Genomic DNA, 19,406 nt, shown 5'->3' on the forward strand with positions numbered 1-19,406 from the left:
TTGCTATTTTAATTGAAAAAGAATAGGAAACTGAGGAATAGCAATATTTGAATCTGAAATAAAAGTGCAAATATAATACCTTTTTGCTTATACTTTTTTGTAGCTAGCAATCAGTACCGGAGGGTTTTTTTTTTTTTTTTTTTTTTTTGGCTGTTCAATAGTTCAGTGGGTGTCTTTTTTTCCCTCAAATGACTTGAAACACTATTTTTTTTTCCAATGTATCTCCTTGATTGTGGCATATTCTACCTTATCTTCTAATATCTCTTCTAATTATACATGCTTATCTGATAAATAAGTCATTGGCCAAATTATGATAGTTTCTTGTTGCTTTCTCTGTCTAAAAATACACAGTAAGAGGGCGACCCAATCACAGAAGAGGGGACAACTTTGGCACCCGGCGGCGGTCTCGGTCCCTCAGCCGACTGGAAGAGTATGAAGCTTTTGATGCCATGCCCATTTCCTGCATGAGGTACGCATGCCCCCCTCCTCAACACCGTCCCCCCCAGCATCACCCCCCTTGCAGGGTGAGGAAGCCCCACAGGGTCCCAGCCGCTCCTGGCGTTGACCCCGTCCCATGTCGCAGGGCCAACTTCAAGGCCTTCATAGGCCGGAACCTAGTAGAGTCGTGGCTGATGGTGCACAACCGCGATGCCAGTGGCGGCTGCACCCCACCACAGGTGTCGATCCCCAAGGGGTGCAAAGAGGGCACCCAGCACCGCAATGCAGGTGGTGGTAGTGGTGGCAATGGCGATATTAGCCCCCTCAGGGCCAAGGGCTGTTTTAAAGTGCATGGATGGGTGTGCCCGAGCACCCCTGCCCTCACAGGTGGTGCCAGCCACCAACTGAACGGTGCAGGCAGTCCCCCAAGTGACAAACATGGACGGAACAGGTCAAAGCATAATGCCCTTAACCGGGGATCCTACTACAGAATGGGCGTACACAGAAAAGGCAAAAGGAAAGGAGAAATATGAGTGGTACCAGATTAGACCCATGCAAACATCTGAGAGAGCCTCAACTTCTAACCAAACACACCTTTAAAACTGCTTGAGAGAATCTTACTCGTCTGGCATAACATGAAAAAAAAAAAATCAGCTGCTGAAAATCACAAAAAAATGTGGTGTATGTGTCAAATTTGTATGCTGTAAAACCGGAAATTTTCGTGGCCATGTCATTTTTGTGAATTTTGCGAGGAGCCAAGATTCACATAATTAAAATGCATGAAAGAGTTCCTGTCTACACTATTATGTATTCAATGCCAGTTGCAATCTGCAAAAGTTTCGTACAGCAAAAACAGTTCTTCAGCACTAATTTGCAAAAATTTCTTGCCGTGAATATTTCTGGTCTTACAGTAATCTTTCACCAAAAAAAAAAAGAATAAATTTGAATGAAGTAAAATATGTTGACTGACAAAATAAAATTCTGTTGAGAGTTTCGTTTGACGTTTTAAAACTTCAATTTTTTATTTTTTTTTTTTGGATAGATGCCTTTGCTGACTGACTGCAACACAACATCAATGTAGCTTGAATTGATTCTTTTTTTTTTTCATTTATATCTTGTAGACCTACATGGCGCCTTGACCCGAAACACAGTAAAGTCAAGTTGTTCTCATAGCATTGAATAGCTTCGTGGTGCCAGTCTGTAGTTGGTTTTATTTTTCTATCTCTTTTTCTTTCTTTCATAATAGAGAGAACAGTATGCTACTGCAAATGGGATTCTTTAGCGGAGCTAGTACAGCGTTGAAAGGCATTCACGTCGTATAACCCAACAAGTTCTGGCGAAATTTTGCAGCACCACTGCAAACTTGTTAACATTCAAAAGAAAGATTGGATGAATCTGGTTCATTTCATCCAATCCCTACTGAATCAGAAAGATATCTTATCAGAATTTGCCAATTTGAGAGAGAGATAGAGAAATGATTTCTTTTAATCCTGCAAGATGTTTTGCCAATCATATGATTATGCATAAATGTAGGTACTGTTATAAGGTGCTCGTGAAAATGCTACGAAAAACAAACAAACAAGAATTATGGCGCCTACAATGTATATGAGCAAGAAAGGCTTTAACCCGTTGAGGATGGGCTAATTTTGCTACAACACGCATTTCCCATAGACACCTGCCCACCCATACTCGGGACTCGTCTTCAACGGGTTAATGAAAGCAAATCGTTTACACTACATTGTGAAGCACTCATGACGTATGGTGTAAAAAAAAAAAAGAAGAAATTATCATAAACAGATGCAGCACCAAACCACAGGAAAGGGGTTTTGGTTTCTAGGCTTGATGGGTTAAATGATGTGATATCAAATAGGACTCGGTTGCATTGTATGGGAGTGTATATCCCATAGAGGGCGCTCTTCAAAGTCCAGCTTGTATAATGCAGCTCTTCAAATCTTCTCAAACACAATTAATGCTTTCTTGGTAGAAACTAGCCAGCATCATGTCTTTAAAAATCAGGATGATCATCTGCATTTGTTTTCATTCTACAGACTGCTAATATGTTTCTTTTTTCTTGTCCTTTCTTGTGATGCCTCTGTGTTCTTTGCATTAATGGTCATTCTTTGTGTGTCATGATTTAATGCCTGATATTTGAGAAAATCCCATGTTTTTTGCTGGATTGGAATGCCTATTCTTCTGTTTAAACTTCTATGTGCAGGTGGAGGGGTATCATCATCATTTTAATTATGCATGTGCAGCCATCCACATAACATGTACTGACATGAAACTGTCTCTGCTCTTTGATGGAACACTTGGTTGTTGTCGGGGTTTTTTTTTCTTTCTGTGTTTGATATAACTCTGTGTGTGCCATATTATTAGGCCTAACTCATTCAATGGCTTGCCAAATTTGCATATTTTGCTTAATTGCACAACCGCTCACAAACCCAACAATAAATCGCAGCATGCCACAGTACATTGAAAACATAATGGCCTTTATGGCTTTGCTGTAAATTAAAATCACAGCAAAGCAACTGCAATATTTCATACCACTTTACAGTGCTGTGTTCGTAACATATTAACCCGTTGAGGACGGACTGATTTTGCTACAACACGCATTTCCCATAGACACCTGCCCGAGTATACTAGGGACTCGTCCTCAACGGGTTAATGCTTCTATAAAAAACTTACATGGCTTTGAACAGCAAAAGTTTTCCAAAAGCACTCATGCGATGTGGCCTCAGAATAATGTGGCACACAGAGAGTTCACACCGTGGCACACCAACAGAGTTATTCTGTTCAGATTTTGGTGTCTGTGTGTGTGGTTGTTTTTTTCAAATGTCTGAAGTTGTAGTACTGTAAATTGTCGGCATTGATATATGTATTTATAATGCTATGAATGTGAACTTGGTCATGAGTATTAAAAGGAGGAAAAAGTGGTGCCTTATAAGCAATATTACACTTGACTGCTCACAAAAATTGCAAGATATCCAGTTGAACATAAAATCTTACTGTCTTTCAGATGTGTTACACTTAAACCTAGCTGAGCAGGGAAAATTGCTGTCATGCAAATGCTACTAGTTGTTTCTTATCACTGACATCAAATTGGAATGAAACTCAAATATACATGACTTGTGGATTGAATGAATGCAGTGATATTAGGAGAATGCATCAGACAAATTTGATGGAAATCAAACAATCTGTTGAAAAGTTATTAATTTTTAAAGTTTTTGTACCACCATCGCTGAATGAACAGATTGCTACAGTAACAGTTCATGATGTCACGCATGCACAACAATACATTGAGAATGTAAATAGAATTCCACAAAATCTAATTTTTCATGAAAAGTGCAAATTCCTTTGACTTGTAAATGACACATGTTTAGGATGGAATTATTGCCCTGCTTATTGAAAGAGGTAAGTCAATGAAAATACATGTTGAATGTTGAATTTCCTTTACATTTTCTATATATCATCTGTGCATGATTTCACCTAATGTTGTAGACTTCTGATCCAGCGATATTGACATCAGAACTTCATTTAATCTTCATAACTTTTCACAGGATTGTCTGATTACCCTCAAACTTTGCTGGTATGTTCAATTAATATTACTGCATTCTCTCAATCCACGTGTGTGTTTGGGTTTCATGCTCCATGTCAGCATCATGCTTACACTTCATGATATATCCATGCTGCACCTTGGGGCATTCAAGTTGCCATAGTTACATTTCTTATTGACAGGAAAGATGATCTTCATTTCCTTGGCGACCATCAAGTAATTGATGAGCTGCTTTTGATTGGATTTATATGTGGCCTTTTAGCATATGTTAGAGATGGGAATCTAAACAGTGGGGAGGAGTGTGGAATAACCCTCGTGCAAAATTGACCCAAATATATATATATATATATATATATATATATATATATATATATATATATATATATATATATATATGTATATATATATATATATATATTTTGGCTGTTCTCATCTGGGATCTGTGCATGTAACAAATCATGGTGTTTATTTTGTCAACTATGGGACATGATGCCTTCTTGCAAGTTCTCCATTTTTCTTCCTTTTCTCAGGTCATTGTGCATTACACCTTGTGGCTTGTGAAATATCATAACGATGTGTGTATCTATTTTTCCTATTATACTTTGGAAGTGATCATGTATTTTCTTATGATCACTTCAAGTGTACATCCGGTTTTTTTTTTTTTTTTTAGTTTATCCCTAGAAACCTTATTTTGAAGTCCTTGACATTTTAGGGGTATAGATTGTGGTTGACATTATCAAGTTTTGTCATAATTTTCAAAAGCTTGAAAGATTCATAAGTTGACATAGCCATATGAATGATCACAAGGTTAATCTGATGGTGATGATACCTCGATGAAGTTGAGTCTATTGCTAAATGAGTGTGTGCGTTCACCGCAAAAATGATATTGTATGTCACCCGATACTAATTCACTGCTTTCACTTTTACAGACAAATTTGATGTTCAATTAATGGAAAGTTATTCCATTTGCATACTTACAATGTCAACGCATTTCCTTGCACAGTATAAAGGGGGTAGTGTTTATTTTACACTAATGGGAAGACTAGTGTTTCAATGACTTCAGAAGAATTTGACCTGAATATCCATTACCGTAATCATTGTAGGGTCCACTCATGTTAGCGCATAGTTTTCCTGGTTCTTCATGCATTGGACTCATTCTTAGACATGTCAGTACCTACTGTACCGAAAGAAGGAAAATGATGAAGAAAAAACTGGAAGAATAACAAACAAGTCACTTTCTCACTTATTTTCACAAATACTCTGTCCTCTGTGTCATGTTCATTGTGTCACTAGGTAATGCATATTTACACCTTAAGCAGAGCTACCAACTGGTATGATGATACTGATAATCAGTACATGTTTTGAATTGTGGCAGAATCTTTAAAGCTATATCTCTTTTTAAAGTTTATCATGATTTGTGTGTGCCATTTTATGGTTTTACACGTAAATATGCCTTTTGCCTTCAAAACATGTTTGACTTTTTGCTGTACGTGCATCAACGTGCTCTTTGATCTACAGGAGATGGCAGCTCTGCTCAAGAAACTCTCCAGTCGCATATATACTTCTATATTTTTAAAGCCCCATTTTAACAGGCCTAACCGCAACTGCTAGAACAAAATTCCTCGCCTCAGGCAATAAAACTGCAGGAGAGAGCGAGGGGTACCATTTTAACAGACACACACCAAAAACCTTGTCCTTATAGATTTCTATGAATGGGTGTGTCCACTGATGCAACTACCCCGCTCATAAGCTAGGGCAGGATGTTTGTAAACAAGACGTGGTTACAATCACTGATCTCAGCTATATAGATATTAGTGGTTACAATCCATGCGTGTGATCGGCACATGACATGTCAGTCATTCTCTGTCTGCAATGTTGCACATGCATGTTGAGTATATCTAACGAATGTTACCACAGTTGCATTCTGACAAAAGGTTTACCAGGGTAATGTCAAAGTAATGTAGCAGTAATTAGAATTTAGCAAGAGTTACCATGACAAAGTCCAGGCATCATTTTGCAGGGACGATTTTAACAGGCAGGGTAAAATAAAAAGTTACTGGATGCTATCAAGAGGTTGTCATGGTAACAAGGCTCTGCTAAAACGGGGCTTGAGAGTCACATGCTTCCAACTGATCCCAGCCCCCACCCAGATTTTTATAAAATGGGAAGCATTTATTGGCTGATTATTAGTTCCACCCGTTAACCAGGAAGTAAATTTCTTGCATTCATCGAGCCATCTAGCCAGCCATCCTTACAATCATCCATTCACCCATCCTTTCATCCATATATCCTTCCATCTAATCATCTATTTATCAATCCATTAATTTATCCTTCCATCTGTTTATTCATCATTCCACCTGTTCATCCTTCCATCCCTTCATCCTTCCATCCCTTCATCCTTCCATTCATCCATTTATCCATTCACCTATTGATCCTTCCTGCCATCCTTCATTCATTTATCCATCCATTCAACATTCCATTTATCCATTCTTCCATCTATCCATCCATCCATCCATCCATCTATCCATCCATCCATTCATCTATCCATCCACCTATTCATTCATCCTTCCATCTTTAGGTTCTCCTTTGTTGTGACTCCCCAGCTTCATAAAACTACAAAGCAACAACATACATGCTGTGCATTACAGACTGTGACAATTGTTAAAAGAGAGCATATACTACTGGGGTGGTGATGATAATGATGATGACAATAATGATTAACAATTGGTGATATTGATCCTCATCAAATAATTGGCTGAGAGTTACATTTTGTTTTGCCTAAAGGCTCAAGTTTCCATGTCAGAAGGCGTTAGTATACTGATGACTGGTACAAACAAATGCTTGTCTGTGCTCAGCTGCGTATTGACTGTGTGTTATGAATGCGTTGTAATGCATTGTAATTGTTTGTGTGTGTTTGTGTGTGCAGTTTAGTTAGCTCAGAGCTGATGCTGGCCTGGGGATTTAACAACAATGTTTGTTGCGGAATTCAAATCATGTCACCACTTTATAAAACAAATAATGCAAATTACTCGGTTGGCCATTAGTAAAATTATTCATCTGCTGTAACTTTTGAACAGTCCAAAACACAATCAGCTTTGCCTCAATTTTTATGCCTCCGCCACAAAGTGTCGCCAGAGGCATCATGTTTTCAGGTTGTCCGTCTGTCCGTCCTTTCGTCTGTAGTCAAGTTTGTGGACAGCGTAACAAAAAAACGTTTGAGGTATCGTAATGAAACTTGGCATGTATATGTGTGAGTGAGCGAAGTTGTGCCCATCACCTTTTGGGTGCACATGCTTAAGGTCAAAGGTCAAAAGATCAAGGTCAAATGCTCAAAATTTCACTATCTCCCCCATTATGCAATGCCTGAAGGTATTTCTTGAAACTTAGTGTATACAGCTACCAAATAAAGATTCTCCAGAGAGAGTTTCGGGTCATGAGTTCAAAGGTCAAATGTCAAGTGAAAATGTTAAAATTTCCCTTTTTTTCCATATCTTGCAAATGATTCAAGGTAACTTCATGGAAATTAGTGCATATGCGTGTACTTACTTGCAGTTATTATATGGGGAATTTGGGGGTTGTGGGTCAAAGGTCAAGGTCAACTCAAAATTTCACTTTCAAAAAATTTTCAAAATGTCAAATGTCAAGTGAAAATGTTAAAATTTCCCTTTTTTTCCATATCTCGCAAATGATTCAAGGTAACTTCATGGAAATTAGTGCATATGCGTGTACTTACTTACAGTTATTATATGGGGAATTTTGGGGTTGTGGGTCAAAGTTCAAGGTCAACTCAAAATTTCTCTATTTCCCTCATATTTATGCAATGCAGGATTTTTCTTGAAACTTACTATATACATGTATTACCCAATAGAGATTCTCTTGGAAGTTTCTTGCCAAAAGGTCAAAGGTCAAGTGAAAGTGCTAAATTTCACTTCTTCATATCTCGAAAATAACTTGAGATATCATCATGAAACTTAGTACATATTTATGCATGTTCTACCTGGCAATGATTCTCTTGGGAATTTTAGGGTCAAAGGTCAAGGGTCGGAGTCCAGGTTAGAATACTAAAATTTTATTATTTGATACTGAAATTATACTTTTTCTCCATACCTTGAAAATTACTCTTTGCATAAACTTATAAAAGGATCAAAGTCAATTAAGTAAGCCCTCGAATTTCCAAATACCTGCACTCTCAGACAATATAGCCATTCATCCAGTTAAACCTAGTTCAAGTAAAGTGAACATTCAACACATTTGTGACAAACCTGTCATTTTAATATTTTGCCACTTATGTGAAATTGTCATCACACATTGTCAAGACATTGTACAATAGACCTATTAAGAGAATCATGCAATATGGCGGAGGCATACCAGTTGCCATAGCGACATTCCTAGTTTCTGAATGTTTAGAAGTTAACTATCAGGTGAATAATTCTTACTAAAGCACTTTGTAATATGCATCATTTGTATACTGTATAGCAATCCAGGTAATATCTAGACTACATTTTCCGACGAAATGTTTTGTCATTAATATGCAGTGATCAGTTAGGTCACTCGTGAAAATGTAGGGGCCTAATCATAAAGAAATAACAACGATGAGATAACTTGAAATTGAAGATTGTTAAAGATTGTTTCAATATAATGATGATATGATCCAAAACATTGATGATGGTAATGGAGTGAATCTAATGATTGAGAGTGATAATGATTACAGTGATTGAGGTGGTACTGTGTAGAAGTGGAAGGTGAATTATAAAGAAGACCGTGATGATGTGAAAGATTGCATTTTTTTGTGTTGTTACGATAAGCTGCTCGTTAACCGCCTTTTTGCACCCATGCACACGCACATATATATGTATCATGCTGTAGACATTCACTGTATTGCTTGCTCAGTCCACAGCCTTTTGCTTCTTGATATCATGCTTTGATTGATTTTTTTTTCCCAGTAAACTATTATAATGGTACAAAAAATTAGTCAAGAGTGATGATAAAATCCTAATGTTGTGTACATGTATCATTGATGGCATATATTTTGCCATCATGATGTTTCATGAACCCGAATGTTTCTGAGGGTTGACTTTGCAATCAATGTGAAGGAATGATAAAAAGGCCCCATCCCTTTCTTGTTAGGCCTTAATTTTCTGGATGTCAGATGACTTGGGGTAATCAGTAAAAAATAAAAAACACCATCGTGAAATATTTAGTATGTGAGGTATTCACATCTTTTTGGATCACTTTGCTGTAGGAGGGGAAATAAATTACCCTCTTCAGATGGACTATGGAAAAAAATGAGGCTGTGCCAAATTGTTAATATATAAAGTACATGTGTACCTCTATCTGCTTTTTAATGCTTTACTTTACCAGTAGGTTCAACAATTCTTATTAGAAAGTAAAGCTTACTCCTCCATGAAATGTTTGCTGGCAAAACATTCATATCTACCTAACTTTGCTTTACTTAAAGTGATGCATGATCACTGTCATTTTAACTTTGATTCTTGTTAATGTTATATACTTTCCCCCTGTTTTTGTATTTTCGTATTGTGAATATATTATTCACCACAACGTGAATGGCAGTGGAGTCTCTCTTGTGAGACTTCCAGTTTTAATCAGTTCAGGTACTGAATTTTATCAACAAATAATGTTATAATACATAGATATAGTATATATTCATTAGAAATTCCCTGTCTGCTACTTTGTCTATTAACCCATTTCCTACGGGAACCTGGTGGGTGGCCTGTGTTTTAAGTCTATGGGGAATTCAAAATTCAGAATGAAATGGGTTAAGTAGGAAATATTAAGTTGGTTAGCATGGTAATAATGCCATCCACTACATCCTCCACTGTCCCTGTTTTTTTTTTTTAACCCAACTGTATTCCTTGGATGTAGCACCTGTTCTGCCTTTTCGTTCGTTCAATTGACAAATCTGGAAAAATGTTCTCAATGTTTACTTATGGTTGCATGGACTCTCACTTGGGTTTTTCATTTCGCTGTTAAAAAAATGATAATAATATTAAGAGCAAATGATTACTTGGCATGATCTTGTGCACACTCGTATGCTCGCACATACATGCATGTTCTTTCCTTGTTATGATTAATTTCATTCAAACTATAAAATATCCTCCGCTTGTTTATGTATTTTGCTATATCATTATACAAAGCTGCAACATAAAGTTTAATCATATTTCGTTCAAATTTGTGATCTCATACAAAGACAAAAACATTTAAAACACATACTGTAAAATCATGAAACGACTTTAAAGGATAAAAAGAAAGTCCTTTTTTTTATTTTCTGCTTCAAAAGTAACAACAACAACATTAAATGCAAACACACACACACACACACACATACAAACTCACAATAGGTACATTGTGGGCCTACCCTGTTGTTTCCTCCTATAGACAGATACTCCCACAATGTCATTTTTTACCCCAACAGTGCTCTGAATAAATCAAGGGAAACATATTTAAGATAAATACACCTACAATGCACCTATTGCAAGCCCGGATATTCACAAATTCTTCAGCGATACTTACACTTCTGGCAGATATGATGTCTTATATGGCTACTTCTCATTATGTTACTGGGTGATTATACATGTATAAGTAAATGTGGGAAAGACTTATTCTATGGTTTACTTCGGCTTCTTTCTTCCACTTTTATTGAGTTTATTTCCATATTTGACAAGTGATTACTGGAGATGAGAAATGATGACATGAATGTACGATGTCTCTCCTTCTATCTTTCTTTCACTTTTTGCTTTCCCAGTCATTTTATTACAATTTATCCTCTATTCTTCAATTTCCTTTATGTTACAGCCTGTACATATCTTGGTGATTATTACCTGTTAATGCATGATTATTACCTGTTAATGCATGCTTTGTTGCACAGCTATGGTTTGAATAAGGTACAATAAGATGTATGTTTACAGATTGACACATTTTTTTTTTAATTTGTGTTCATATTATATATATTTTACATATATTTGGCTGTTGTATATTCACTCTTTGAATGGATCATTACATGTTTTTTTTTAGTCCACTTTAATAATTTGAATGCATGGTTGTCAGCCTATGGAAATTATAACTATCAGGCAGTACTTGATCATCAGTATTAAAGGTAGTTATTCCTTGTTTTCGAAACACAAAGGGTTTTTGAGCAGACACAGACCATGGACACCACAGAATTCTCAATTAAAGTACTTGGTTAATTTTCATGGAAATATCCACTTGATAGCACATTGATGTGAGAATTCAAAAGTTTGATCATGTGAACTTTAAAATGCCAAAGGCACTTTATGCATGGAATTGAAAAGAGTGCTAACTTTTCCCATATTTCTCATTTCATATTGCCCATATGTTGCTGTGAGCTATGATTTGGCAGCCTCCTCATGAAATTTGCCCCCCCCCCCCACAAATACAAGAGGGAAGGACTGCCTTAACAAGATTAATTCTAATGACTCAATCTGTAGGAAGGCGTATAGATTCAGTAGACACGTGTTGATTACCAGTATTTCATTCAGATCTTCACACTTCCTTGCATCTCTCTCTCTCTCTCTCTCTTTCTAGTGGTTTCAAGCACTTTGACTCCATGAGGAGAGTGCTCCAACGGTCTCCCATGCGGTGGATGCTGAAACAGAAGTGAAACCATGGTAACGGCAGTGGTGGAGATACTTCAGAGGATGACTTACGGTATCTGCAGTCTGGTAGCTGGCACAGAGGCCTGTCCAATAACTTCAAGAAAAAGTACATGTATTAATGTTTGGTTGAAGTGAAGCACCAGGATGGTGGTTACATTCAGCTGTGAAGAGAGAAAATAAGATGGAACAATCTTATACCAGTGAGTCTGTCGATTTGACAGGGATTGAAGCTCTAGTGTTTGTTTGTATGAAAATTGTTCATTTGAGTGACACTCTTCAGCTAAAGTATTTGTATAAACAGAATCCTCAATATACATCACCTACCACAATGTGTATGGACTGTTTCGCTGTGTGATAGTCTGCATACAATTTGTGCAATTATGTGACACCAGCACAAAAAAACAACAACATTCAAATGGTTTTTAAAACTTAATGTGGTCCAAATAAATCTATATTCTCAGACTGTTGACAGTCAAAAAGAGTATATATGATGTGATATATTACATTCATTTTGCTTGATACGCTCCATAAAAATCATCCCTCTCAAATATTTACAGCATTTTAAGCTTGCAAATGCGATAATAATGAATGCAGAGAGTGTGGCAACATGGGTTGTTGCTAGTGCATGTGATTATTGTGATGATGATAATGATTAATATTATGATGATAATAATGATGATGATATTGATGGTGGTAGTGTTACAAGAGAGAAATCATGTGCATCCCAGGACTCGAAGATTCTCTTCAAATTCAGAGCCCTTGGAAGCCTGACATTCAACAGGCATATGAAACCACTTTATTATGTGACTGTACAAATAGAAATGTTACCTCATTTGCATGTGAATTGGAATAAAACCAGAAAATCTGAACATTGTACATAAATATATGAATAGTGACAGTACAATTTTTTGTAGACATTTCAGAGTCAGGGTGTGAGGCAAGTCTGTTAGTCATGGCGTGAAACCATTCAGTTCCAGCAGTCTGTGTTACTAAGTACATGGGACTGTGTAGCTGCAGGGATAGATACACCAATTATTTGCTTGATCTTTTTTTTTTTTTTGATATTATTACAATGTATCATCCTTTTTTTTAGCCTTCCACCAAACTGGGCATTAGTGGATGTCTTTTCTTCCTCTGGGTTTTATTGCTGGAATTCTTGCATTCCAACTGTGTATTTTGAGGTATTGAGACTCTTTTTATGTTCTGGGTTTATTGTTTGTTTTGTTTATGTCGTCATTGGACTGGTATTCATTTTACGGCAAATTGCTGTTTTTCAGGGTTTGATTTTTCTTTTTCAATTTGATTGTATTTTTACATGAATGTAAAACAGAGTTGGTTGTATGGTAGACTGAAATGTAGATTTACATTGTATCCATGTCAATGATATACAGAATGAAGGCAAGCATGAGACATCTTTGTATGCATATTCAAATTAAAAAAGTACTAGTTGCTGATTTCCTTTGGCAACCCTTTAAACCCTTTGGAATTTCCAAATCCACCTGCTCAGTTCTTCTGTTTGACTACTGAACTAATATTCAAAGCTGACAGACTTTTAAGAATGTACTTTCACAAGTTTTCCCAAGCAGGCCCAAAGTTTGTCACCCGTGCACGTGTTTTATGATTATATTAACTGTTTGTTTTTACCAGTGCACCCTTACCTCATATCAGGCAACATGTACTTATACTGTAAACTCTGCAGTTCTAATTTCTCTCAGGATTAGGAGGAAGAATTTTGGTCTTCATTATACCTGTGATCTACCCAGCAATGAGCTGGAGACATTGTATTCGTAGTGCTAGTTGTCCATATTTTTCAGTCCATGCATCCATCCATTTGGTATTATTACAATTTAAGAAAACACATTTCATTGGATTATCTTGCTACCTGGCCAAATCTGTGCCATGTGAGTTGTGAATGCATTGATTAGATTTTGGTTTTAAAAAATCGTTCTCAAGGTCAGAGGTTAAAGGTTGCAGAGGAACTCTGGGAATTAAGGACATATCTTTCTGCTGTAACTCCAGCTAGGAATGTTCATTTTTTTTATTTATGATTTTTTTTTATGGATGTGTAAAAATTAATGAACAACCATTCACCGATCACAGTGATAGTGGTGAAGGGTCAAATTCAGGTCAATGTAAAATACTTTTGCCACAAAATGTCATATCCTGCCATATAATACATCAGCTGGGAATGCCCAGTTGTTTTCGAGTTTGGTGGACAGGGTGGGAATTACTGGACAACTACATGTATTTGCTTCGGCCATAGGAGTGAGTAGTCATAATTTTATCAAGGACAAAAACAAATATTATAGATAATATGTGTCTATATATTATAGAGTTACACATATCCTTTAAGTAAACATTTGCTACACTATAAAGAATACATAGAATTCAGTATTGTAATAGTCATGTGAATTAGAATTATTACAATAGGTATATCTGTACATATACAAAGTGTGTATATCTTTGGTAAGACGGAAGATATTTTCTTGGCATGATTTGATGAACATGTATTTTAGCTCATACACTGATGTTGACATTATTTTGTATCTAGGAGTTCAACTTGATTTTAGTGATTAATACATGTTTATGAATTATGATGTATTATAGAATGGGATATAATTCAAGAATGTCGCTAATCAGCAGTGCTGAAATAAGCCACGTATGCATTCTCTATTTTTTACTTACATGCACAGCCGTGCAAAAAATGCGCAACGAAAGAACATAACAGCACAGCATGTGATCGTTAGGAACATTACCAAGATCTAGCATAACTGCACACTCACTGATGTCACAATGCATACTTTTAATAGCAGTGTGTTCTCAATCAGTTGTTACAAGCGCATTGCACACTCTCAATTACTTATTTCTGTAAGCAACTTCTAGTTCGTGCCTTAATGTGTAGGCGTGCAGTGTGTACCAGCCAAGTGTTTGAAACAAACTTCTGCAGCCATCTTGGCTTTTCAGCAAGTTCTACGTGTAACCAACTGGTATTCACCCATAAAGGTACATGAAAAATGCCATTGATTAATTTCAACCCATTTTATAAAACAAATAATGCACAGGTTTAATTTTGTGATGTTAGTGGAGATGCAGCTCATCACTCTCAGGTATTCACAATGTCATGTGACATGCACTCGGCTGCGCCTTATGTATGTTTCACTGTTGTAAGTAGCCTACCCTCGAGTATGCTGCATCTTTACTAAAAACGCATTCTTACATGTGTATTATTTGTATACCTACAATATGGTGAACAGGAGAGGGAACAGATAAACAGAGTTTTAGAGACTTTCATACTGAAGAGTCCACTTTCATCCAAGTGTTCCAAAAAAATATATATATTTTATGGACATATATATGTCTCTCTCTCTCTGTATGATATGTAAACACATAGCTCTCTTTCTACAAATGGCACTGAAATCTATCTAAAGGTATAGGTGTGAACTCCAGAAGGTATTTCTAACATTTTTGTCCAAAAAAAAAAACCTCTATTGTATTTATATTTTGATACATTATTCTTTGTGACTGTTGGTGTGTGTGTATGTTTCTGTGTATGCGTGTATATGTATGTGTGTTGATATTTCATTATGATGCCGTGTGGTTGGTAACATTTGCTTCTTATGATGCCAAATACCCTTTTTATTTTCTTCTGCATATATATGAGTAACAATCAGTATGTGACTGTCATAAATATAGCAAAATCAAACAAAACAGACATCTTGTTGAAATAAGGGGAGAAGGCAGAAAAGGTCATGGTATTTTAATGTTACTTTTACTAGCTCTTGGCCAATTAGTTTTTTTTTATGAATTAAAGAAGGAAGAAATTTTCATCCTTCAAACCAAATCTGATTATGTTAACAGTAATAGCCTTTACAAAAAAGGGGGGATTTTAGCTGCTGAATGATTGTCAGAAGTGATGGTCATCTTGCATTTACAATCATACACTCGGAGAAAAGTAGGTTCAGCTTTGTATCACACTAGGCACACCTTTACGGGTGCAATTTTGCACATTTTAGACCAGTGTCACAATGGGAACAAATGTAACTATTTATGTGCCATGTTTGCATGCCTGACTCAGTCGATGGGGTGCCAAGTTCTAACATTTTGCCAAAACACACAAACCCACCAAAACTGATTGAAAAATCACCAAATGCCAAGGTACAATGAAAGCTTCACTCGCGATTCTTTTCCTCACACATTGCCTGGTGATTGAATAGTGGTGTTCCAAAAGGATTTTTTTTTTTTTTTAGTAGATTTTAATTTTCTGTCATCACTGTGTCTGCAAAAGTCATACCACAATTTTGTTGACAGGTAAATATGGCAGTGTGTATTGTATTCGTCATTTAAAAGCCGTCAGCATGTCTGATGATTGCGTATTACTTTGTTTTCTTTTCCCCACCAAGCATATTATTAATAATGCAAGCAATGCATAGTATCATTAAATTAATCAGCATTCTTTCATGTAATCATTCTTCGCTTTCATACGGTGTTTGACGATCTTCCATTTTTCGGTACTCAAATTACATTGGCAAGTGTCCTTGAATATAATGAGTGTTTCCTTGTTCTGATGTTTATATACAGTATATTTTTGCAATACTGTGTCTCTCTCTCTATATATATATATATTCACTGTGTATATATTTATACATATTATATATGTATTTATATGCTGGCATATGATAGCATACTAGCACAAGTGTTTTTTTTTTCTTCTTTTTCTTCTTTTTTTTTTGGAAAACCTATTGGGTCCTTCAATACATGTCTTTCATCTTTGCAAGAGTTTGTTATACTTTTATATTGTTCTTTTGACACTATAAAAAGCACTGAAACTGATTCCAATCATTTGCACATCATGACAAATACGAATGAAATATCACTTTTCTGGGGCAAATGCATATTACATTGTGTATATAGCATATTTGGTGTTCTGCCAAAGCTTAAATTTGTTTGTGTTGTTTTTTTTTTTCTTGTAATGGTTTAGGGTCTTTTTTTTTTCATATGTAATTTCACATGTGAAATTTGAAGCATTTGGGAAATATCGTTTTACTTAAGCTTAGCATTTGATGATGGATCAAAATGCAACTTCACTGTCTATCACCTGTCTTTGTCTAGAAAAAAAAAAAATATATATATATATATATATATATACAACCAATTTAAGGGCCACTGGTGGGCTTACACTTCTAATGACCGTGTTCATTGCACAGAGAAAGACATAATGATAACTGGCTGTATGAGAAGAATAATACAAATTCAGCATTTCTACTCGAGTTCTCTCCGAGTTTGCATCATTAAAGAATTCAAATCTCAAGGGGAAAAAAACTGTGCAGTAAGTCATAATCTGTTGTATGTGTCTGACTGGTAATACTCTGTGCCCATGCCATGAAGTGGTGTAAATTTCAGTTTGTGTGAATCTGTGTGACTGTGTGGCTATGTGTGTGTTTGTTTGTGTGGATGTTACTTTGTACAATGCTGTGATTGAGGACAGATGAAAGAACAGACAAAATTATGATTTTGAGGACTGCTATTCTCAGTCACTAACATTGTTTCATATTTCATATTATTTTCATATATTGTCAGTTGTCCCTTTAAAAAGTTAAACCGAGGAATTTGTGTTTCTCCTTCTCCAAATAATCACTGCTTATGGCGTCTCTGCCAACATTAGTCAGAGCTTTCCACAGTCTGCCGAGGTAGGCTTTGGTCGTACCTCTGCCTAATCAACAGAGGTTGTTAAATACAGCTTTGCACAGTCCATGCAGTCCATTGGTTGTGCAGAGTCAGCAAAGGTTGTCATTGGTCATCCCCATACAAATGTAGCTCTGCAGAGGTGGCTGAGTTTGTCACTTTGGTTTATAGTCTGGCTATAATAGTCAACAAAGTTTGTTACTGGTCACATCAGCTCTGCAAGTGGGCAAAGCTGGTCATTGGTCATCACTCAATGTCAGCAAAGGTTGTCATTTGTCATAGCCTATTTTTGTTGTTGTTTGTTTGTTTGTATTTTGTTGGGTTCAAATGTATAAGATTGCACCAAAAAAAAAAAAAAAAATCATACACCTGAACAGCTAGTACACATCAAATTCAATGAAAGTGCAATGAGGACAACTAGCCACACTGTAGCTTTGAATTTTCAAATAAATTTATTGCATAGATATATTCACTCATCTTGAATCTGGCACATACACAACAGAAAAGTGCATAAAAACTATTTCGTACAAACAGTTTGTCCAATCATGAATACACACATTCTAGATATGACAACTTTGCTCTTGTGATGAATATGTGTGCAGCATTGCTTGTTGGTCCATAGTACAGGCACATGAAAATTCTAAGAGATATAATTATGCTACTCTTTGTGAATCCACACACATGCAAAGAGATTACAATTCAAATGGGATGCGTTCATTAAGAGCAACTGACTTCTGAATGTGTCGCCATGCACATCAAATTGTGACTTGGATTTGGCAAGAAAATATTATTAAATTTGCTGGAACCAAACATATCCTAAAAATCTGAAGGTAACGCTGAAGATTCATCAGTAATCAGTTTCTCTTTCTTGGCATTTCATATGTTGATACTTTTGTGAAGACGCTGTGAAAATTAAGCTGGTTTAATTCATAAACAGTTAAAGAGCTTATATGTAAAGCAAATCTTTCAATTCATTGAATAAAACAGATGGTTCTGCTAAGCAAAAAAGAGAGCAATATTTGTATTTTTATATATACTCAGCATTTGGTAATTGATAAAAAACAGCTCTTTTCATTCAAATCAACCAGCAGAATTATGCATATAGTTGATAAAATTATGAATCAAAATAAATCATTTATCACGTACATGTACATGAACTGACCTAGAACAGACTGTTACAAGGACCCAACAGCTTGTTTCTTCTTTTTTCTTATTCTTCAAAAGTTTGAGAGAAAGGTTAGTTGAGGATAATACAGTAACAGTACTCTCCTTAAACACAGCCTTAGACAATAGTCCAAGCCATCAGTATGTGGCAATTTATACCCCAAAATATACTTTCTGAAAGTTGACACATACCATTCTTTTATCAGTGGCGGATCCAGAGGGATGCATACCAGGCACGCGCCCCCTCTTTATTTTTTGTTAAAACAAAAGAAATAAAAAGAACAAAATGGGGGGTGCGCGCCCCTCTTTAACAGAATTCCTGGATCCACCCCTGTTTATTTTTGGCTAAATTCACAGGAAGTTGTAACTCTTCATCTGAGAGACTCAAAGGGCATCTAATAGTGTCAAAAGAATTAGTTTTAAGAAGTTTTTTTGAACTATGAAAAAATAAGGAGAGAGAGGGAAAACAATGTTTTTGTCAGTTACTTAATTAACTTCAATCCCAAGTTATTTTGTTTGTTGTTTGTTTGTTTTTTAGATGCAGCAACACATTAATGCTGTTATCTAAAACAGAAGAGAGATGTCACAGCAAACCTGCTTCACATTAAAAGAAGTATCATACCCAACAGGTTGCTTTCAATGAGAGCTATATTCTTATGTAATTTTCATGAGTTGCTTCTTATTTCCCTCCTTCAAAGGAGGCTAACACTTAGATTTCATACCCAATCCCCATATATAGTTAAGACTCTTTAGCCAAACAGACTAGCCCTTAAATGGTTCCCCAGGAGAGAAAACAAAAATTAGAAACAGAAAGATAGTAATAAAGACAGATGCTACTATGTGATTGTAGAAGATATATAAGATGGATAGATAGACAGATATTCATAGATAAATAGATGGATAGATAGATAGATAGATAAGATAGATATAGATCT

General features: G+C 36.0%; 1 protein-coding gene across 1 annotated transcript in view; it reads left to right on the forward strand.

Moving 5' to 3' along the window:
- LOC140231932 (uncharacterized) overlaps positions 1-12,024 on the forward strand; it is a 101,059-nt gene extending 89,035 nt beyond the window's left edge. Inside the window, exons 14-15 of the mRNA XM_072312079.1 lie at positions 352-469; positions 11,555-12,024. Of these exons, the coding sequence (XP_072168180.1) occupies positions 352-469; positions 11,555-11,630 (194 nt within the window). The 3' untranslated portion in view covers positions 11,631-12,024. The remainder of the gene's footprint in view (positions 1-351; positions 470-11,554) is intronic.
- The last annotated feature ends 7,382 nt before the right edge of the window (positions 12,025-19,406 follow it).

The sequence above is a fragment of the Diadema setosum genome, chromosome 8 (genome assembly GCF_964275005.1).
Source record: "Diadema setosum chromosome 8, eeDiaSeto1, whole genome shotgun sequence".
In the NCBI taxonomy this organism is placed as follows: Eukaryota; Metazoa; Echinodermata; class Echinoidea; order Diadematoida; family Diadematidae; genus Diadema; species Diadema setosum.